Genomic DNA, 21,495 nt, shown 5'->3' with positions numbered 1-21,495 from the left:
CTTCCCCTCCCCTCCCCTCCCGCGTAAGAAAACAGTCTTGCTGATCTGACCTTGTACCTTCCCTGGCCAAGTTCAGTGAGAAGAATCCCAATCCACGACGGGAACCAAAATCACCCATAAATCTAGCGCGCAGCAGACAGCGCAGCACAAGCACATCGATCGCCCCCGCACGTCGCCCACGTACTCGCCCACGCCTCTCTTCTCCCCGGCGCGCGCTCTCCTTCCCTCCATCTTCTGGTCAAACGGCTCCCGACTCCAATTTCAATCCCCCGACCCCCTCCTCTCCGGGCGGCCGCACTCGGTTTCCATGTCCGCCGCCACCGCCGCCGAATCCCGTACGTAAAACCCCGCTCGAGCTTCATTCAAACCATGGTCGCCCCCACGCCGATGATGGTTATTGACTCGTTCCACCATTTGCCTTTTTTCCCCGCAGCGGAGCGACGGCGATCGGAGGCCGTCGCGTGGCTGCGCGCGCTGCTCCGGGAGTCGGCGCTGCCGCTCCCGCCGCCGCGCGCCTCGGACGACGAGCTCCGGGCCGCGCTCGCGGACGGCGCGCTGCTCCGCGCCGCGCTCGACAAGCTCGCTCGTCCCGCTTCCCCGCGCGACGAGGTACACCGCCACCCGCTCACCCGCTTCTCTCCCGCTACGTACGGTCTGTCTTATCTGGTCGTGATCGCCGTTGATGCTGCGTGCCGCAGGGCGGAGCGGCGGCGGCGGAGCGCGATGTCGGGCGGTTCCTCGCGGCCGTGGAGCGGATGGGCCTCCCCAGCTTCGCGCCCTCGGACCTCCAGAAGGTACGCGTGTTGTTTGTTTGCGTTCTTCATTCAGCAATTGGTGTGATAGTGATCATCAGCGCTCATATTTTTTGGATTACCCGTTGACCCGTCGTCAACTGTGGACGGGGACTCTGATGATGCGATTGCTGTGAGGTAGCTAGAGCTTCGCGTCGAAGAAGTTAGGAGCTCGTTTTCGCTCTAGGTTGTGTGTTGCCGGTTGTCATTGAACGGTTTGTTGTGTGGGCAAGCGACACATTAATCTCTGTCAGTGTGTCCTTGCCGAATCTAACTGGTAGCGGATGTCGTGTGTGGTTGTGGATGACTGCCAACTCTCGAACAGTTGAACAAATAATACTCCCAGTTATCGAACTCATAGGATATCTGAATATCTGATCGGTCAGTGTGGTGCATTCCGTAGTTCATAGCTGCTCAGTTTCAGTTCAGTTTCCTTCTAAACTAATGGTAAATTGCTTTTTCTTACGGTGGTAAATTGTTTGCTGAAGTAAGCAATGGTTAATTGCTGTCACCATAGCTGCACATGGGTTCTGGAATCTGGACTACAACACATACCGTTTGCGTTGGCTAGTCTGATCTACAAATGGTAAAACTATGGAGAATTCCTCATCATCATTGAACAGAATACAGGCTTAATCTGCCCAGAATATTGAAGTTATTATTGGAGTTCAACAATTCTTTAATGTGATATCATGTATTGCAGTAGTACTATGCATGTGTTTTCACAATAGTTGGCAGTTTTGCAATGCTGCCAAGGAGCATGTTTGCAGTTCCAGCTGTTTTCTGCAATACAAAGCTTTATCTTCCACGTCTCATTGGGTTTTATTACGACATTATTGGCACTAATTTAGGGCCCGATGTCAGCTGTGGTTGCCTGTCTTCTTGCACTAAGGGACCAGTTTGTCTCACATGCTGGGGAAGGCTGGACCTGTGGCCTTCCACAAAATGGGAGGATGCACACCATGAGATTTCCCGGGAGGGAGAATGGCCAGGTCACACAAAATTCTGAAGCAAGAGAAGATGGCAAACAAATGGAAACAACGCTACAAAAGGTCTCCAAAAGTCCAGCCATGTCAGGTGAGATCCTATTTATGTGTTCAAAGATTTGGGTAGGGGATCAACTATAGGAATTATCTAGTGAGGGTATACCGAGGGTGCTGCTTTACATTATTCCTGAGGATTGAAAACATAGAAGAAATCATAATTTTAATAGTCCAAGTGTACTAGTACTAAATTGCGTGCAAGTACATTTATACATTATTGACCATTTCAACTAGAGCTGTTTCTATATGGAACATGTTCCATCATCAGCTAAAACATCTTTGTTTTTTCTCTTCTGTAGAACCATCATCTGTTATATCACGGCCTGATCCATCTTCTACATCGCGGCATGCTGGACGCAATTTTCATGAAGTCTTCCAACTGAGGCAAGGAGGTTATTCTGATCTGCCTAGTTCTAAAATTTCAGATATGATGAAATCCACCAGCTTGGATGTAAGTACTGTGTACTTAAATATACCTGTTTGAATTATTTTGACATCAGATTTGATTTTGATTCTCTGCATCACAAAATTATTGTTGCAGAATGCCCCTACTCAGTCACTTCTGAGTGTTGTGAATGGTATCCTCGATGAGATTATTGAGAGGAAGAATGGTGAAATTCCTTATGTAGGCTACTCAAAAGCAATGCAGTTAGTTTATTCCTTTCATACATTGAAACTACACCACATTTTGCTGCAGACTCTTTTTATCCTCCTGAATATGACGATAGTGTTCTTTGCACAGCATCTTGCTTTCTTGTTGAGAAAGATCGTATTGGAGGTTGAACGACGAATTTCTACGCAGGCAGAGCACATAAGAAATGTAAGGAGTACTTATTAACACTTATTTTTCGGTTGTTCTTGTTGTAAATTTTACCTCTATGCAGCAAAATAACCTTATGAAAGCACGCGAAGAGAAATACAAATCAAGGATAAGAGTGTTAGAGGCACTAGCCAGTGGGAAAATACATGTAAGCTCAAATGCAACAAATGGAAAAGCACATGTAAGTTTTGGTGATGATGATCTCAATGTAAATGTAAATGGTTGGTCTCCTTCTTTATTTATTTTCCTTAATTGTTTTCCAGGTTGCTGCAGAGCCTGTGCACCAGATGAAGGTTTGTTTCTCATATAGCATTGGTGACATCTTCATATTACCATCATTTTCCTATATTTTATTCAAATTATTAAATTCCGCTGCATTTTCCCCTCAAATCTTTCATTTCATGTCAGTTCTACTCCCTCTGTCCGGAAAAGGTTGTCCCTCAAATGGATGTATCTAGCACCAAGTTAGTGCTAGATACATCCATTTGAGGGACAACCTTGGGACAAGTTTTTCCGGACGGAGGGAGTACGTCTGCTCTTTCAAGAGAAACACTTTGCATACAGAAGCTTTGCCTGTCTTTGCATTAAGAAGGATGAAATGCCAAGAGTTTGAGTTTATCCATACCAAGGATAATAGACTTATTACTGCCAATAAAAAGAACAAAATGAACGTTTGCATAAAATAATTCAATTTATTCTGCAGATGGAGAAAGAAAAATTTGAAGAGAAAAGGCAATTACTTGAGGAAGATCTGACAAAGCTGACGAAGGACAAGGAAAGTGTAACTAGACTGACAAAGGATAAGGAAGATATGGCTAGATTGTTGAATGACAAGGAAGACATAATTAGATTGATGAAAGAGAAGGAAGAAATGGCTAGATTAATGAAAGAGAAGGAAGACACGGTTAGCTTGAAGAAAGGCAAGGATGGAGATAGAAATCAATCAGCAGATGAACATATAGCTAAGCCAATTATGTATAAAGATGAACTCATCAGTTTGATGAAGGAGAAAGAAAATTATAAAATTACAATTATGAAATTAAAGTTAGAATTAGAAGCTATGAAATCATCATGTGAAAAGAGCCACAGCCTGTTGGAAACTAAGAGCGAAGATGTACTTAATCTTCTAAAGGATAAAGAGAACAGCGGCAACATAATATCACAACTCAGGCAAGAGCTTGCCGCGGCAAGAAGATCACATGAGACATATATTCAAGATTTGAAGACTACGGCTTTGCAGGAAAATAGGGATTTTGAACAAAGGATAAAGGAAGTGGAGCTAAAGCTAGAAGATTCTACTAAGAGAGGAAGATATCTTGAAGAATTGTTGGAATCAAGAATCAAAACCTGGGAGCGAAAGGAAATCATGCTGAACCAATTTGTAGGTGTACAAATGCAGAATATTCAGGTATAGTTTGATTAAATACAATTTATATTTCTTTTGCATTTATTTTTAAGAATTGGTGAAGTCATCAATTTAAGTTAAAACTTCTCCCCTATCAGGATTTGAGGTTGTCTTCTGTTTCCATTAGGCATGAAATCCAAAACTGCCAGAAGAGATGGTCTGAAGAACTTAGTGGCCTTGGTATGAACAGATGAGTGAGGAATTAATTGACTTCTTGTTGTTGGCACTTTATAACTTAAAGCTTATTTGATTCTGCAGGGAAAAGCCTTAAAATATTAGCGAATGCTTCAGAGAAGTATCACGCTACTCTTGAAGAAAACAGAAAATTGTTCAACGAGGTTCAGGAGCTAAAAGGTGGCTATGCAAGCAACGTCAATTTACACATGCTGATATTATTAACTGTGTCAACTTTCTAAGAGTTCTACTTTTTGATCAGGAAATATCAGAGTCTTTTGCCGGATAAGACCTTTTCTTCCTAACGAGGATCATAAGTCTAGTACAACTGAAATTACTGGTGATAACGGTGAACTCATTTTAGCAAACCCTACAAAAATTGGAAAAGAGGGGAATAAGTTGTTTAAATTTAACAAAGTTCTTGGCCCCACTACTTCTCAAGGTACTGATGAATATGTGGCCTATTCAGTGGTAGTATATGATGTGGTTTGATTTTTTAATTTATGTTTTTTTTTCTAGATGAGGTATTCAAGGACATTCAACCACTAGTTAGATCAGTCCTTGATGGCTATAATGTTTGCATTTTTGCGTATGGACAAACTGGATCAGGAAAAACCTACACAATGGTATGAAGATCTCAATATAACAGTCTTCAAATTCTTTATTGAGAATTATAAACATTATTTATTGACAGATACGATGTGTTTATTGTGCCTTTTTTAATGAATCAGACTGGACCTGAAGATGCTACTGAGGAGGAATTGGGTGTCAATTTCAGAGCTCTGAACGACCTGTTCCTTATATCACGCAATCGAGGAGATACATTCAATTATGAAGTTAGTGTTCAAATGATTGAAATATACAACGAACAAATCCATGATCTCTTAGGAAGCAATGGTTCAGAGAAGAAATATCCTTTTGTCGCTTCCATTGTATAGTCACCTATGTTATGCATATTGATCTGTTTTGATGTGGTCAGCATACATCAACTATGATGTGTTGATTTAGTTAACAAATCCATTGTTAGTGTGTATAGATTAAAAAGAAGGATTAATGCAACTGAAGTACTCCCTCCGTTCCTAAATATATGTCTTTGCAGAGATTCCACTATGGACTACATAAGGAGCAAAATGAGTGAATCTAAACTCTAAAATGCATCTACATACATCCGTATGTGGTCCATCGTGAAATCTCTACAAAGACTTATATTTAGGAACGGAGGGAGTACTTAACCTAAGGTCTAGTTGTAAACTTGACTAATCAGTTGATTCGCTTCAAATGAACGTGTAGAAACTTGGAACTTGGTCGAACATCCCTTTACCGTCCTTAATGGAATACCACTTGTCTGTTCATTTTGTCATAGCACACTCCCTCAAACCTCCGGAAGGTTACAAATGCAAGTATGTAAAGAACAGACTCTTGTTTCCTTTAACTTGCACACTCTAGGGATTTTGAATTCCAGTCGTCCCAATGGGCTTGCTGTTCCTGATGCAACATTGCATCCTGTCAACTCAACGACCGATGTTATTGAGTTAATGAGAACAGGACTTGGGAACCGATCTGTGGGTGCAACAGCACTGAACGAGCGAAGCAGCAGATCTCACAGGTTAATCTTACTGTTCCATAAGTCCAGTAGAGGTTTCCTTCTGATTCTATTGAAACTCAGGCTCATTTTGAGTATTTTTTTTCAGTGTTGTCACTGTACACGTTCAAGGTGTAGATTTGAAAACTGGAGCTACTTTGCGCGGGGCTCTCCATCTTGTTGATCTTGCTGGGAGTGAAAGGGTGGACCGTTCTGCTGTTGCAGGCGATAGACTCAAAGAAGCACAACACATCAATAAATCTCTGTCTGCTCTTGGAGATGTTATATTTTCTTTATCACAGAAGATTTCTCATGTGCCATATCGAAACAGCAAACTTACACAAGTCCTGCAGAGTTCTTTGGGTGCCTACCTTTCCTCATCAGCTATATAACATTGTTTTGCATGTTATATATATTTCTTAACTTAAAAAGATTCATTTGTAGGTGGCCATGCAAAGACCCTCATGTTTGTGCAGATCAATCCAGATGTGTCATCTTATGCAGAGAGTTTAAGTACTTTGAGGTTTGCTGAAAGGGTTTCGGGAGTGGAACTAGGTGCTGCAAAGGCAAATAAAGAGGGCAAAGATATAAGAGAATTTAAGGAACAGGTGAAGAATTTCCGTATTCCTTTTTGTTAATTACTAATTTATTGTTGACACAAGGACAATGGAAATGTATAACCAACTTCTCTTGATCACATATTACTATTCTACCATCCTTCATGTGGTCTATGCACCTGCAAAACATAGTAGATGCTGTGGACACTTACCTCTGACATGAGATGCAACTACAGTTGTTTTTCTTGTTTTAAAAAAAATATTAACAGTTTACCACAAGATACTTCCATGTATCATTTGATTACTCTAATATTCCTTTTTCACCCTGCAGCTCTCACTGCTCAAAGATAAAATTGCAAAGAAGGATGAAGAAATCAACCAGTTACAGACTCACAGTCCAAGGGTAAAGACAGGCAAACGTGTTGATTCCTTGCTGAAACATTCGTCCTCCTCCCCAGGCATATCATCCCTTGGAAGCAAAATACAACATCGAAGAACGGCATCTGGTGGAAAGGCAATGGGCCTTATCAGTAGGGCAGGCTCCGATGCTGATAACTTCTCTGAGATCAGTGACAGGCATTCCGAAACTAGCTCTATGCAGTCGGTTGATGATATCCAGCAGCAGAGGGAGATTACGGTACTTTCCAAGCTCCCTGAAGACGAGGTGGGTTCGAATTCAGCTGATCCTGAGCTTGCCAGCTTTGGTTATGCTGATTCGGAGGGGAGGTTAAGCGATATATCAGATAGTGGCATATCCATGGGTACAGAAACCGACGGCTCAATAAGTAGCATGATTGACTTTGCTCTCTTCCCGGAGCAGGAAAAAATAGCTAGCACATGGAAAGAACAAGAAAATGCGCCCAACACACCAAAAGATCGACTGTAAGTACTTCCGGTTGTCTCGGTAGCATCATGAACTCATGGTTCCATTTTCCCTTTAGTACCATCTTTCTGTTCATAGGAGGGGAGGAATTCCCTTTAGTATCCTCTACCATGTAAAATGCACTATTAATTAATTTAAGTAAAAGCAACCCATGTGACTGGAGTAGATGAGTAGGCACTATGATGTCAAAATGTATATGAATATATCTATATCTTTACCTATTGTCCTACCTATTTTTATTTGTAAGAACTCATTCTTCCTCATGCAGACCTAAGGTGACCACTCGAGTACAAAAGGCAACAACACCAAAAACAGCCCCATCTTCTAGTGTGTGGCCCAAATCAAGAGATTCTACTCCTAGATCTTCAGGTAAGCTCACTTGTATGCCATCGAAATTGTGCGCCACCCATAGCAGATATGGTTTACTGCTTTTTTTTGCGGGGGAAAAAATGTTATTGCTTTGGGGTGCAATTAAATCAGCTGTTCGATGGCTTAGGATCTAAATATCTGAGTAAATAAAGTACAGAAATGTTATTGCAATGTCCTTGTAATGCTTCTAGATAAGTGTCACTTGAATCTTTCTAATGGACACACACTTTTATGGTTGGACCTCTCTTTCATTTCTTGTAAGGAAACAATCTGTCATTGTAACTTCATAAATACGAGAACAAAATAAAGATACTATAACTGGTAATCTTTGCCCATAAATCAGCCAAACCAGTCCATTGCTTGGGAAGTCATGGGGTTCCTTGACCTTGGCTTACGCCAGTGCTTGACCAGTTACTACCCTGGTAACCAGAACCAGCCATCTAATGGTAGTAATGTGCACCTAGTGCTACACTAGTACTATTATCTAAAGATAAGTACACTAGTATTATTTTTCAGAATGTTCCATTGATCGCGAAAACAAGTGCAGATTATTGCTCGAAATAATTAAACCAGTACTCACGAGACAACATGATAAGATAATTTACCAAGCCACAGGGAACATGCCATCAGTGTGGGTCCACTTCAAGTTATGATAGCTCATAGACTATAGCACTCGGTTACTGTGGCTCATGAACTGCAGCAGATTTAGCTCTGTTAGTTTGGCTGGGATTAGGAAGATAGTTTGAGTCTTACGGCGCCACCCAAGTGAGCTCTATATGCATCATATCTGTTCATTAAAGGTCTCCTCCTGCACCTATGGTCTATTTCTCCCTCCTCTAGTATTATATCTGCTTCGATCGGCGCCATCCCCAGTTATTCCTGTGCAGTATTTACCCATTCGTGAACTAAGCTCAGTAACCAAACATTTCGGGTACAATTTAAATTATCTGAGCTTAAATTATATATATTTGATACAATACAGCAGACATAAACTTCACTAGGTCCAGACACACATACAGTACTCTGAAGTGTTTACCAACTATTTTGTTACAGCATCAGCAAGCACACGAAGAAGCACAATCACACAAGCAACATCCTCACCAAGAACCTTGAATACTCCAAAGCGATGGAATTAGCTCAAAGTCGATGAACTTCTTCCAATGTTCTTGTTCCTTTATGTACAGAAAATTCAGAAAGTATTTTGAAGTTGATGGCTGCTTAGTGATGCTGCCCTTTATTTAAGCGAGAAATGTAAATGGCATTGTACATACGACACTGCTTCGACAAAACATTGTTGAGTGTTAAATAGAAGAAAGGTTGTCATTCTTGTTGTTTTAGCTTCTTCCCCTTTTTTTAATGAAAGATAGCATCTCCCTGTTCCAACGATACGAGCAATTGAGAATAAGAAATTGTACAGTACTCTGAAAATTGGATGTTTTAGTTATGTACGTCAGGATGTTGAGCATTCTTATATTTCACCACTACAGCATGGCCCTTAACATCACCGGAAAATGCCTATTATGTAACGTATTCGAAATCCGACCTCATGAGCTCAAAATTTAAACTTGTAGGTAACAGAAAAATGAAGAAATCATTCACCATTCAGAAAGACCTAGGGCTGCTATCCTCACTGCTCGACAAAATTGATTGTGAACTTTGTGAAAGAAAAAACTCCAACGTATTTATAGGCCATGAACAAATTCTGCTCATCGCACAGTCTTGCAAATTTGCAATTCAATACACTTCCAAGCCTGAAAGGCTGGTGCACCCTCATCGCATTTGACTATGTAAGGAATACAAAAAACTACACCTGTATTTACACTGGCACTGCATAAATAGACCCAAAAATGGAAGGACAAAAGAAGAGTTGGTTCAAGAAAAATCGACCATATCGCCTGCGAGATCTTGTCTGTTGGCTTTCTGCTCCTACCGTGTTTGGAAGTTCAACTTCTTGAGGCAGAGAGCATACATGAAAGCGAAGAACACTGCAAAGAGCACAAGCACTGGTGCAACGACCGCCATGAAGCTCCTGTGGTATCCAAAATGATGAGTTATGTAGTAGCTGATTGTCTGGTTAGGTTGGCCTGGGACGGTGATGGTGTCTTCCATGTCTCCGTATTGTGTAACTATGAGCCCATACACTGTCCATGCCAATGGGCAAATCCAGTAGTACCAGATCCACCACTTGGGGATTTTCTGGACAAAGCAAGAACATAATAAATAATTGATCTTACGAAAAAGCAAGAACTGCAACAATCATCTGATATAGGAACACAACTTACCGGTCTTGGGATGAAGAAGCCAGAGAAAAGGTTGAATAGGGAATAGAAAGCTGCGGCAAAGATGCCCGCAACCTCATGGTTTGGTGAGATTGATACAGTCATCATCCCGTAGTAGGTGAAGTAGAGGAAGGAAAAGTAGGAGACGAAGAAGAACCAGAAGAACTTGGCAGCTGTCCACTGGAAGCTCATCATGGCGTATACGATGAGGGTGTAATACGAGGTTTGGACGAAGACATAGGGTATCTCCATGACAACCTGAAGCAACACAAAGGCTTGAGATACCCGAAGAAGCCAATGACAACCTTAATATTTTATCTACCACTCTGTTTAGTTATAGCTCTTTTATTTTACTCTATTCTTACCTGAGCAATGGCATATGGCAGTGCAGAGTACATCCCAGCAGCCCTCTCTCGGTAGAAAACTGTTCTCTCGATTGAAACAATTGGTTGAACGGTTGCACAGTTGTTGATGCCGACAAACATCACTGCTGTGTACATTGCTCCAATGACCATTCTAAGAGTATTGGCATCTCCCCTGCATCACAAGGCACCAAAAATTCAGATGCTGGTACATTAGGATTAAGGAGTCAAAGATAAAGATAAGTATAGTAATTACATATTGGTGCCAATCTTCCAAAAGATGGAGCCAAGCAGCAAGGCTGTGAACAAAGTGAAGGAAAATCTGACAAGGTTGTAATCTGGACTGCGCCAATAGGTCAGCCAATGCTTCCAGAGGCAGGCTTTGAACTGCCCTATAATGGATTGCGAGTATTCTGTAGGAAAATATAGATCTGATGTTCCTGGTTCTGGTTGACTTAGCTGGCTCACCAATACCTTGTTTTGCCTGGAAATACAGACAGTGTATTGCATGAGAACTTTGTTCCTTAAAGTTGTGCCGTGATTATACACTTTGAGAAAAACATTAGAGGTCCATGTGATGAAAAATATGTTTTTCTTACTTGTACAGATCTGAAGTCCTGTAGTAGTCAGCAAAATCCATACTCAGGCGTACTTCTGCAGCAACTGAACTGACCTCAAGCATCCACGTTGCAGGGTTGTACTTATCTTTGATTTTAGGCACTCCAGGAATCGCCTGGTAGCATTGAACATAATATTATATTATTGTAGTTATTTAAATGATATCTCCCACTTAAAAAAAAACCATAATCGTGTAAAACTATCCGTACCTCGAAGTATTCAATCATTTTCTGTGAGTTGCGACCCAGTTTCCCAGAGTATATTACCTGGCCTCCTCTTTTCAGTAATAGTAACTGCAGGAAAGAACTCGATTTATAGTTTAGTTGCTGAAAAGGTTGAACTAACACTTAAAATGATTTTTCTATATTCAGTAGTCACCTCATCAAAAGCTTCAAAGATGTCAATGCTTGGCTGGTGGATTGTGCAAACCACAGTCCGTCCAGTGTCAACGGTGTTCCTCACTGTTCTCATGACAATTGCTGCTGCTCTTGCATCAAGACCTGATGTCGGTTCATCCATGAAGATGATCGATGGATTTGCGACAAGCTCCACAGCTATTGTTAACCTCTTTCTTTGCTCTGTTGAAAGACCTGAAATTCCTGGCAGTCCAACTAAAGCATCCTTCAGACTGTCGAGCTCCACTAACTCCATAACTTCATCAACAAATTGCTGAAACCATTGAAACATGTCAGATAAGAGCTTGATAAAGCAAACAAAAAATTCCAAGTTATACAAACATTTCTTGACATATTTATCAAATCTCAAACATCCAATTAACTTGTACCAAGATCCAAGAGGTATACACTAATTGTAAAAAGCAAGTGAAAATGCTTAATTCACCTCATCAAAGTAGCAAAATGATTCGATATTCCAATATAAGTTAGTAAGCAACTAAAGATATAGTATTCCGAAAGGCAAAAAGACATGACTTACAATCTTGATTTCATCAGTGATATCTTGATCTCCGATCTTTTCAGGAAGACGCAGGAAGGCGGAGTATATCAGAGATTCCCTAATCGTGACCTGAGGTGAATGGATATCATTTTGCTCACAATAGCCAGAAATCCTTGCAAATGTTGCTTGGTTCTTCGGATAACCAGAAATTCTGATATCTCCTTCAATGTAACCACCAGTCTTTCTTCCAGCTAAAACATCCATAAGAGTGGTCTTTCCTGCTCCACTGACTCCCATGAGTGCTGTTAGCACTCCAGGCCTAAATGATCCAGTAACATCACGTAATAATTGGAGCCTATCATCAGTCACTCCTTGCTGTTTCATTTCCTACATAGATAGGAAGACCTCATAAATTTTCCAGGTTTTTAATTGAGGAGGAAGGTATGATAAGAACATGACAAAATGCTGTGGAAAAAAGTCACAAGGACTCATTTTGATGCTTGTTCGAGGAAAACAATGATGAGAAAATTGTGCATAGAACTCACTGCAGGCATGTCGACATAGTAGTTCACATCATCAAAACACATAGATAGAGGGGAGAATGGAAGAACCATTCCTCTTCTTGGAGCAGCTTCATTGCTGCCAACGGACATGACTCGTGAAATCCCATTAGAAATTCCATTTGATGAACTATTGCTCAAACGAGCACTCAGTCTCGTCTCTCTCATTTCCTCTGAAATAATTTTAGCTTTCAGTTTAGAAACTTTTACTTATTCTGTCCTATTTACATATGAATTCAGTCAGAATAGCTTACTGTTATTGGACCCATCCTTCGATTTCATGCTGCCATTTCTTCTTGTGCTGCCATTGCTTACTGTCTCTCTCGGAAGCCCATTGTCTTCTGCTTCCTTTGCAGTTTCTTCAGATATAACAGCTTGTGGTTTGCCCAAGGCTAACGAGTAAAGAGTAAGTGGGTTACATACTGATCCGAAGTTTATTACCAGAACTCGGAAGGCAATAAGATTAATTTTCCAATACTTACGATTCAGATACGTGAGGCACAAAGTAAAGAGCACATTGAAGAAGATTGTGAAACCTAACAGCCCTGCTGCTCCAATCCAGAACCAGTTTTTGTCAGTAAAAATGTTGGCGCCTTCTAGCATAGCCATACCTAGTCTTTTAGGAACACCATTCTTGTCCTATCAACATAAACACAGCTTGTTAGAAAAGCATACACATCAATCAGTGAAAGATCAGTGCTGCAGTGGGCTAACCATTACAAACTTGTCCATCCACCGAGGAGAATAGAATTCATTCACTGCTAGAGCATTATATCCATACACCAGCGGTGAAATCCAATAGCCCCAGATCCACCATTTTGGGATGAAGTCTGTTGATAGTGGAGAGCAAAGGACTAGTCAGCAAAGCTGCAGAAGCAATGTGATGTGAAAATGAACAAGATAAGCAAACGACCTTTTGGCAGAAGAAAGCCTCCAAGGACAAAGAAGATGAGAAGGAACAGGGCTCCTCCAGTTTGAGCAATGATCATGGATCTACACAGGCCAGCAATTGCTCTGAAAAGCCCACCGGCCATCTGCTGGATCAAGAACACGAGCAGCAACTGCTTGAAGAATCTGCACACAAAGATGGCAATTTAGCAGTCACAAAAGTGATTGTTCCTGATTCACGTAACAACATGTAGTCTACTCCATATGTACCTGTCAGCTTCTGGGGCAAATCCCATAGTGTAGTATGTGACAACCACCCAGACTATGGATTCAATAATTGAAAATGGGATTCGGAGAACGACATTCGGTAGTGTGAATATCCAAGCAGGGTAGAAGAGGAGGTCCCGGTGCTTGAAGAACACCGGCAACCTTGTGATGGTCAAAGGGAGCTCGGCAAAACCATTGAACATGTTCACAATCAGAGTAAAAAGCAGTGCTCCCACGTAGACAAAACCATCATCCAGATTCCTTGTGTGCATCTGGGTCCTTAGAAAGACTGTTGACGCGATAAGGGCTACAATAATGAGCTTCAGAGTTCACCGAGAAATAATGTCAGGTTCTTCGCATTGTGGATTTTAAGAAGTGGCGATATGGACAGGAAAATTATGCCCACCTGTATGGTCTTGAAGATGTATACAAATGAATTGCGCTTTATGAGGAGCCACTCCTTGTCAAAGGATGCCTTGAGGAGCTCTCGAGTTGACACCGAGTGCTTGGAGAAGACCAGGGCAGCCTGATGGCTGCGGCTCTTGTCAAATGGCACCGAGAGATGGTTCTCGAGTTGTAGACCAACATGAAACCGTTTAAACGTCTGCGCAAATTCTGAGACTGAAATATATCGGTATGGCCTCTGCTTATCAGCCCAGTACTGCTCCTGATCCTTTTTTGATGTCACCTGAGAAAATTAAATACAAGGTTTTCATTTATATCATAACGTGGAGCTTTCATCCCTTCAAAAATAATAATTAGCATGGAACGTTCAGGAACATGGTAACAGATAACTAGGCTACTGCTTGGTGTTACCTCTTGAAGAAAGTCTGCAGTACCCTTGCGCTCTGGGCAGCGAAAGCCGCAGGACTCAAAGAATTCAAGGACATAATCGCGGGGTCCCTGATAAACAATCTGGCCTTCTGACAGGAGGATGATGTCATCGAAGAGTTCAAAGGTCTCAGGGGCTGGCTGGAGGAGGGACATGAGGATGGTGGCCTCGCCCAAGTGCACAATCTGCTGCAGACATTTGACAATCTGGAAAGTGGTGGAGCTGTCCAGCCCAGTCGATATCTCATCCATGAATAGCACCTTTGTCGGACCGACAATCATCTCTCCTGCAATCCAAATGAACCAAATCATTTCAAAGACATGCATCCTGGTAATGTTCTGAAAATTCCTTAGATCCATCAATTTATGTTATTATTATAATCATTATGAACCTGGCAGGAGCTCTGTCTTTTCAATTAAGAAGAAATCAATACAGTTTGGTAACAAGCAATATCATGCTGACACCAAACCATTGACCCCTCAGCACAAAATCCGCATGAAATGGTTTGAACTTGTTGCTTTAGCATTGGTACACATTTCTAAGCTAAAGAACCAACTGCTTTCCGGATTGCACTTTCGGCTCGGCTTCAATTATATGGAATGTACTTTATTTTCTCAAAAAATCGGCGGAAGCAATGCCCTTTCATGAAGAAGAAATGCAACATGCAATGTGGAAACGATATGTAATGGATTGGTCTTGCTTTTAGCAAAGCAGAACAAGTTGAAGAGAACGCTGATGCAGGAATGTATCAGTTAGCAAGTAGCAGTACATGTAAATTGCATCCCGTCTGTATTGCCATCACGTACTAGTAATTACGGCATAGGCTGCCGCTAAAGGCCAAAAGAGAGGCAAGAAGCTGTAGCATGTCAGCATCGCGATTAGTTGCTCCAGAGGTTGGATCGTAGCGTTCGCCTGTACGCTTGAAGAGGAAACGCCGAAAGAGTGGCAACGACCATCCAACAACTGCGCAATGGCAGCACGCTAATGGCCGCGTCCCCTCCCAAACTCCCCAACCAAACGCTCAGCCCCCTAACGTGTGGACCTGAAGCACATCCCAATGGCGCACACACACACCCTTCATCCGTAGGAACCACAGGATGTGACACGGCAACAGTATGTACGTATGGACACCTAAACCTCATCAGCCTTCTAGAAAGGCCAACATGTTCAACAAATTCCTTTCAATAATAAGTCCTTGTAATATAGGAGTATGACATAATGATGAGATAAGCATGACACAATGATGATGATGATGATGATGATGAGCTTACCGGTGGTGACGCGCTTCTTCTGGCCGCCGGATATGCCCCTCTGCATCTGGTCGCCGACGATGGTGTCCGCGCATATGTCCAGCCCCAGTATCTGCTCCCATTGAAAAAAGGCGCAAACTCAGTCAAAAAACAAACAATTTCATCGTCACGTCCACGTCCGTCGCGGTCACGGTGACCACGGCGAGATTTCCATTTCGTCGAGGCCACCCGTCGTTAACCAGGGGTCAAACCGGGGGTTGATGGCCCGAAAGGAACCGCTACCCGCCATGCGGGACAAAGAAAAGGCAGCGGCTCTGGCCGCGCATAACAGCAAACAGGTCACGGGCATCTCGCGGCCGCCGGTGCGATGCGCTGCGCCTGTCCCGATACGGTGACGCACGCCATTGGCACCATCATCAGGGCGAGCCGGAGCGTGCATCCATGATCCATCCACCAACCCCCCCGTCCCCAAAGGTAGACGCAGCGAGGCCCCACCCGACGGTGGAAAATCGGAGCGGCTGTGCTCTCCAGGCAAGTCAAAAGAGGGAGAAGCGGAGCCGACCCACTGCCTACTTGCTACCGACTCCTGCTGCTGCCACTCGAGCGCAGTGCTTATCCTTCTGCCCGGCTCAGCCTCAACTACTACTCCTCGCCGCGACGCCGGCGTGCGTGTCAGTCAGTGGAGGTGGCAGCGGCTTGGTTGGTGCGCTTGGTTCGTGCGGACCGTGTGCCGCCACCCCGCCACCACCACCTCTGCTTTGTGCCGTGCAGTCCATGACTGACTGGGACCGTTCCTTGCTTGTGTAATCTACGCACTGGCCATGTCCATGATCAAGAAAGGGGGAACATTTTCTAGATGGGTGCAAATCTGTCAACGTGTGGTCGCTGTACCATGTCGCCAACCTCGCTACGGTGCCAATTTCAGCCAAGCAAAAAAGCAAGACCAAGAAAACGGCAACTTCATACTACTACGTCAGTGAAGAAAACATTCAGAAAGGCGTGCGGGCGTACGTACCCTGAGCGTGTAGTCCGTCTGGAGGCTGCTCTCGACTCCTTCCATGGAAGTGGCCTGGAGACAGACAGTGAATGCGTCATTGACGTGCACGGTACAGAGAAAGTACATAAAGCTTGGATACAAAGCATGTCTGGCTACTGCACTACTGTCGCACGTGATTAAAACAAGTCAATTTCATAAGAAGCTTCCCTTTTTTGTGAACCATCCGAGAACACGTCGGCCGGCGTACCTGCCAATCGTACTGTTCGTACATGTTTCACGCAAGTGCCATTTCGTTCCACGAAAAATGGACCTCTGTTTCTAGCTTTAGGGACATTTCGGGTTTAGTGGTTGGAGAGAATATCCTCCGGTGAAAAACAAGTTGCGATGGAAATCATGTTTGAAAGTTTTCAAATATGCATGGGATGTTAAATGTCACTATTCATTGTTGATTTATTTTTCCATGTCTCCCAAATGAATCTGTGTTTGAACTTGGAATTTCACATGTCCATGCAAACCCGTCTATTCTACATGCTGTATTTTTTATGGGATTTTTTCAAAACTTCACAACATAGGTTTTATGTGGTTTCACCGATTTTGCATGGTAGTAACTGTGAAGATTGTGCATGCCAAGATGTTAAGCTTACCTTCATAAAAAGGTCAACCTCCGGCTCCGGACGGATGCCGGCCTCCTTCTCCCTCCTCGCCAGCTCGGTCAGGAGATCTGCATCAGAATATATTTGTCTCCCCATCGTTCAAATCCTCAATCATTCACCACTCGTCCGAAAGCCAAGCCAGCAAGGCCATGGATTAAAATTCTCCACGCAGTCCATGCACAGCTAGCCAGCTACCTACTACCTAGCTAGGTGAAGGGTTGGTTGGTGTACTTACCGTACTTGGTGCCGACGCCCTGGCACCTGGCCGAGAAGTCGAGCGTCTCCTTGACGGTCATCTCGCCGACGTGCACGTCCGTCTGGCTGATGTACGCCGCCGTCTTCTGCGGCACGAACTCGTCCAGCGGGAACCCGTTGTAGGCCACCTCGCCGGCGCACCTCAGCGACGGGTCCAGCTTGCCGGCCAGGGCCAGCAGCAGGGTGGTCTTCCCCGACGACGGCGGGCCCAGCAGCAGCGTCATCCTCGACGGCCGGACGGCGCCGGAGACGTCCTTGAGGATGGTGAGCGTCGCCTGCCGGCCCAGCCGCACGCCGAGGAGCCCCAGCGCGCCCTCGGCGATGTTGCGCGCACTGTTGAGCAGCGTCGGCAGCGCGCGGCTGCCCACGTGGCACCGCGCCTGCACCGTCAGCCGCTCGAACCGCACCTCCACCGTCGGGAGCTCGATGCCCACCCTGCATGCATGCATGCGGTTTTCAGTTTGGATTTTCTTTTATTTCCAGAATTATCAATATAATTAATTGTATACACTTCATTATGAATATTACGTACTCCTACAACTAAGCAATACTTGCAGCAGTATCTAATAATGACGTATGGGCACACAAATAAACTATTTTATCATGTTCGATCGGTCAACAATTATATTTTATGCTGTCACGCCAGAAAAGGAAATGATTTAGGTTACTAGTGATGCGATGCCATCATTCATTCACGTTGGGAGCAAGCCATATGCAGTCTGGGTTTGGCTGTCAACTTTAGGCAACCTTTGGGTCCGGAGACAGGCTGAATGTTTCCATTTGGAATCTCACACAAAGTGCATCATTTTCTATCAAGAAAGTAGAAAGAGCACGATGCTCGGCTACACTCCTAAAATATGGCAGATTTCTAGTCCCAAAAGCAAACCGTGAAGAAACTTGAGCTAACAGATGTACCCACTTTTTCGTTTGCAAAGGTTGGACTAAAGCGTACGCAGCTAGTGCTACCAGTGCACAACTCCATAGATTGTTCAGTCAACTACTAACTACCAATATCTTTCAAAAAAAAAAACTAACTGCCACAGTTGATCCTAATCCACAATTCAAATTTAAAAGGGTTATAACAAGAGGAGACTGCACTCACTCATTGTGTGGAGGTCAAAAATTAACCAACTCCATAGATTAATAATCAGCAAAAACAAGAAAGAACGGTTGGAGTGCTGATGCCATGCACATGTGTGCTGACGTAATTACACAAGCCCTTGCAGTTGGTTTCAAGTCAGCACTTTGATTTGGATCAGTTCACCTGCAACGACATTTCGACAGATGCATCTGCTCCACTAATAATTAGCTCCTGGAAACATATTGCCAACAGGGATAGGGAGAGAAGTGAACGGGCATCCGCAGGTCGAGTGCCACATTGCCATCAATCCCTTTCCTTGTGCGTACAGCTCCAACCACACCAAGGCCGCAATTACTCTTACTTTTCAATCGACGCAGCACAGCACGTGTGAAAACTGAGCTCTCCTAAAGCCAAGGAAGGTCGCGTTAAGGCCGGGAGCCTACCCCACCTGGCGGGTTTAAAGTCTGAAATTTTGAAGTATATATGGAACGAATAACTCTGCAAGAAGGTGTGAATGGAGGATTATATTCGCTTTGGGAGGGATACTATCTGATAGGGGAATCGGCAGCATGATTTTACCTGATTAAGTACACATTGCGCAGTTGACAGGCACCTTTCCGAGTGTTTTGTAACATGTCTGTTGTGGTCATGATCAACGAGTTGTTGTTCTTCTAGTGTTTATATGAAGCAAGGAGCTAATGATTGAGATTATGCAACAACCGTGACATGCAACGGCCAAAATTTTAAGCCAGCGAAATTGCATGCGTAATCAACTTTGTACTTATTTTGTTAGTCGCACACGACACGAGTATAAAAAACAAAATGAGTAACTGCAAACTCTGGTAGTGGATTACGTATGTTTGAATGAAGTTAATTATTGACGGGAAAAAAGCAGGTAACGTACCTGTCGATGCGGTCGCGGAGCTTTCGGAGGAAGCGCCGGTTGTCCTCCTCGGCGACGCGGAAGACGCGCTCGATGAACTCCTGCCGCTCGCCCACGGCCAGCTTCCGCACGTCCACCTCCTTGTACTGCTGCTGCTGCTTGCCTTCTTCCGCCGCCCCGTTCGTTGGCGAGGCGGCTGCCGCGGCGTCCGCCTCGGCCTGGAGTATGGACGTCCTCATGCGGCTGTAGGTGGGGAGCCGCTCGATGGCCGCCCACCGCAGCGCCTCCTCGTCGTCGTCGGCGTGGCCCCTGCTCCCGCGCCTGCTCCCGCCGCCGCTGCCGTGCAGGAAGGCCTCGTCCACGCCCCACGTCTCCACCCCCATCCCCCGCCCGATGCTCCGGCTCATCCGCCGCCCCGAGTCCCACACCTTCTCCATCGCGCTCCAAGCTCGATCGATCACCTTCCGTTAATCAGCGCGGCGCGCGGTCGAACGAGGGCCGGGTGTCGGAGCTGGCTGGGCAGCGAGCCTGTCCGGCCGCTGAAACCTCGGTCTGCTCTGCGCATGCGCGTTAGTGCGGCAGTTGGTGGTGTGCAGCGAATGCCATGCGCGCGGAGCGGCTCGGGCCGCGATGATGAGAGCGGGAGAGCGGGAGCAGGAAAAGAGACGAGTGGGCTGGCTGGGGGGATGAATGTCAGCCGTGGTGGTGCGCGGCACTTTTATACGCGGGCAGGCGTGGGGTTGGCGCCGGTGATTTTTCCCGCGATTCCTCTCTCGCGCTGCCTTTTCCCCGGCTTTGCGACTACGGGGACGGGCCCGAGGTGGTGCGTCGCCGTGTGACACATTTGGTGGTCTTTGTGGGTTGGTGGGGGCGAACCTGGCTTCTGTTCGGGTGGGGTAGACGGGGTGGGGACGCGGTTGACTCCGGCGGGATGGGTGTTGCGTCGTGTTGGATTGAGCCGAGCGGGGCGGCGGTGCGGCGCACGGGGAAACGGCCCCGTTGCCCGCTCCCCCGCCGCCGCTGCTGCGGTAGGTGGCGGCCCGGGGCTCGCAGGGAGTACTACGTGGCACGGCGAGGTGCGTGCACGGTGGATCCATGGCTTCTGCGTTTTGCTTGGGCATGCGTGTGGGGTTCTGGCGGTGCGCGCCGACGGGGCAGGCCGACCAAAGGTTCCGGGTCGTCGGCTTCAGTTACTGTACCGGGCGCAGCGTCGTCTGGACGGTGTATGTTGCCGCGATGCTGCAAGGCAGCGTTTTCATTTTTCTCATGAACGGAAAACGATTGTTGAGCTGTTGTTTGTGGCTGCTGCTGCTACTGTTGTGATTCTTGACTCTGGACCTTGTGCGTGCGACGCACGTCAGGGGGTGGTCAGAAGCTCGAGTGGTAGGTGCTGCACTCAGGTAGTAATACTGAGGCATGCATGAGCGGAGCGGACCGCGCGCTTCTTCGTTCCACCGCATGATTATCCATCTCCACGAGAGGTGCCTTGAACGTACTCAGGGGATCGCCCAAGCAGAAACAGAAATACTGGAATAGAAGAAGGCCCCTACGCGCTGCACGGCCACGTTTTCTTTTCGGTGTGCGAAGGAGAAGGGGCTGCCAGAAAACAAAGGCTGGCAAAAAGTTTAGTGAGGACTGCACTAACCTGGTTAACTGAATAATCAAATATTGCAGGTGTGTGCCTGCAGTTCGCACGTTTTAGTAGCACCCTTACAAAAAGGAGATAGAGTAGAGTATGTACGCATGATGCCTATCGTAATTCGATGCTTGCGGTTCTCTATTACGAATGGTATCTCCGCATGAAAAGCCGTTACTCGCGGAGCAACTATGGAACAACGAGTCATCTGCTTCACACGTATTGGTGCGAGCTTGGTTTTGCCAAATGATCAGAGGCGCTTGACCACCCCACCGAGGCTGCGACCGCTCCCGTGTCACTCCTCCCGCCGGACAGAAACCCCTCCTTCCCTAGCCGTCTCCGGCGGGTGTAGCCGGAGCAAGGAATCCCCCCCCCCCCACCCCCCCTCCCGGACCCCGCGCGCCCGGTTGGCCAGG

The 21,495-nt window shown here is 45.2% G+C and overlaps 2 protein-coding genes across 5 annotated transcripts; one reads left to right on the top strand and one right to left on the bottom strand.

The window, feature by feature from the left end:
* Nucleotides 1–537: 537 nt before the first annotated feature.
* On the top strand, nt 538–8,961 carry LOC119337064 (kinesin-like protein KIN-14M). 4 transcript variants are annotated; one of them, XM_037609173.1, is made up of 20 exons: nt 538–609; nt 699–794; nt 1,643–1,868; nt 2,134–2,285; nt 2,376–2,459; nt 2,577–2,654; nt 2,719–2,835; nt 2,918–2,947; nt 3,358–4,062; nt 4,158–4,239; nt 4,318–4,413; nt 4,496–4,675; nt 4,753–4,859; nt 4,965–5,143; nt 5,675–5,839; nt 5,925–6,178; nt 6,260–6,423; nt 6,704–7,254; nt 7,524–7,624; nt 8,678–8,961. In XM_037609173.1, exons 2-20 carry the CDS (start codon nt 756–758, stop codon nt 8,758–8,760), a joined length of 3,393 nt encoding a protein of 1,130 aa, XP_037465070.1. In that variant the 5' UTR covers nt 538–609; nt 699–755; the 3' UTR covers nt 8,761–8,961. The 4 variants fall into 4 exon arrangements, with proteins under 4 accessions (XP_037465070.1, XP_037465071.1, XP_037465073.1 ...); XM_037609174.1 differs by lacking the exon at nt 538–609 and having other exon boundaries at nt 726–794; nt 1,656–1,868; XM_037609176.1 differs by lacking the exons at nt 538–609; nt 699–794; nt 1,643–1,868; nt 2,134–2,285 and having other exon boundaries at nt 2,434–2,445.
* Nucleotides 8,962–9,267: 306 nt separating this feature from the next.
* On the bottom strand, nt 9,268–20,138 carry LOC119337063 (ABC transporter G family member 42-like). Its single transcript, XM_037609172.1, has 21 exons — nt 19,465–20,138; nt 17,460–17,914; nt 17,216–17,292; nt 16,590–16,643; nt 15,596–15,686; nt 14,309–14,610; nt 13,899–14,180; nt 13,496–13,812; nt 13,251–13,411; nt 13,052–13,167; nt 12,820–12,976; nt 12,592–12,729; nt 12,323–12,510; nt 11,817–12,164; nt 11,262–11,552; nt 11,093–11,176; nt 10,865–10,998; nt 10,522–10,749; nt 10,269–10,440; nt 9,907–10,161; nt 9,268–9,820 (listed from the first exon to the last, which is right to left on the bottom strand). The coding sequence occupies exons 1-21, from the start codon at nt 19,878–19,880 to the stop codon at nt 9,551–9,553; spliced, it is 4,536 nt and encodes a 1,511-aa protein (XP_037465069.1). The 5' UTR covers nt 19,881–20,138; the 3' UTR covers nt 9,268–9,550.
* Between the last annotated feature and the right edge of the window lie 1,357 nt (nt 20,139–21,495).

This window comes from Triticum dicoccoides, chromosome 7B (assembly GCF_002162155.2).
Source record: "Triticum dicoccoides isolate Atlit2015 ecotype Zavitan chromosome 7B, WEW_v2.0, whole genome shotgun sequence".
Classification (NCBI taxonomy): Eukaryota; Viridiplantae; Streptophyta; class Magnoliopsida; order Poales; family Poaceae; genus Triticum; species Triticum dicoccoides.
Note: the sequence above shows the minus strand (reverse complement) of the source record. Positions and strands in the feature narration are given on the sequence as shown.

Coding starts and splice junctions, on each gene's coding strand:
- LOC119337064 (XM_037609173.1), top strand. CDS start 756: ATGGGCCTCCCCAGCTTCGCGCCCTCGGACCTCCAGAAG. Junction 795..1,642: donor CGCCCTCGGACCTCCAGAAG/GTACGCGTGTTG, acceptor GCACTAATTTAG/GGCCCGATGTCAGCTGTGGT. Junction 4,414..4,495: donor CGAGGTTCAGGAGCTAAAAG/GTGGCTATGCAA, acceptor CTTTTTGATCAG/GAAATATCAGAGTCTTTTGC.
- LOC119337063 (XM_037609172.1), bottom strand. CDS start 19,880: ATGGAGAAGGTGTGGGACTCGGGGCGGCGGATGAGCCGGAGCATCGGG. Junction 11,177..11,261: donor TCTTTGAAGCTTTTGATGAG/GTGACTACTGAA, acceptor TCTTTCCTGCAG/TTACTATTACTGAAAAGAGG. Junction 10,999..11,092: donor AAATGATTGAATACTTCGAG/GTACGGATAGTT, acceptor CAATGCTACCAG/GCGATTCCTGGAGTGCCTAA.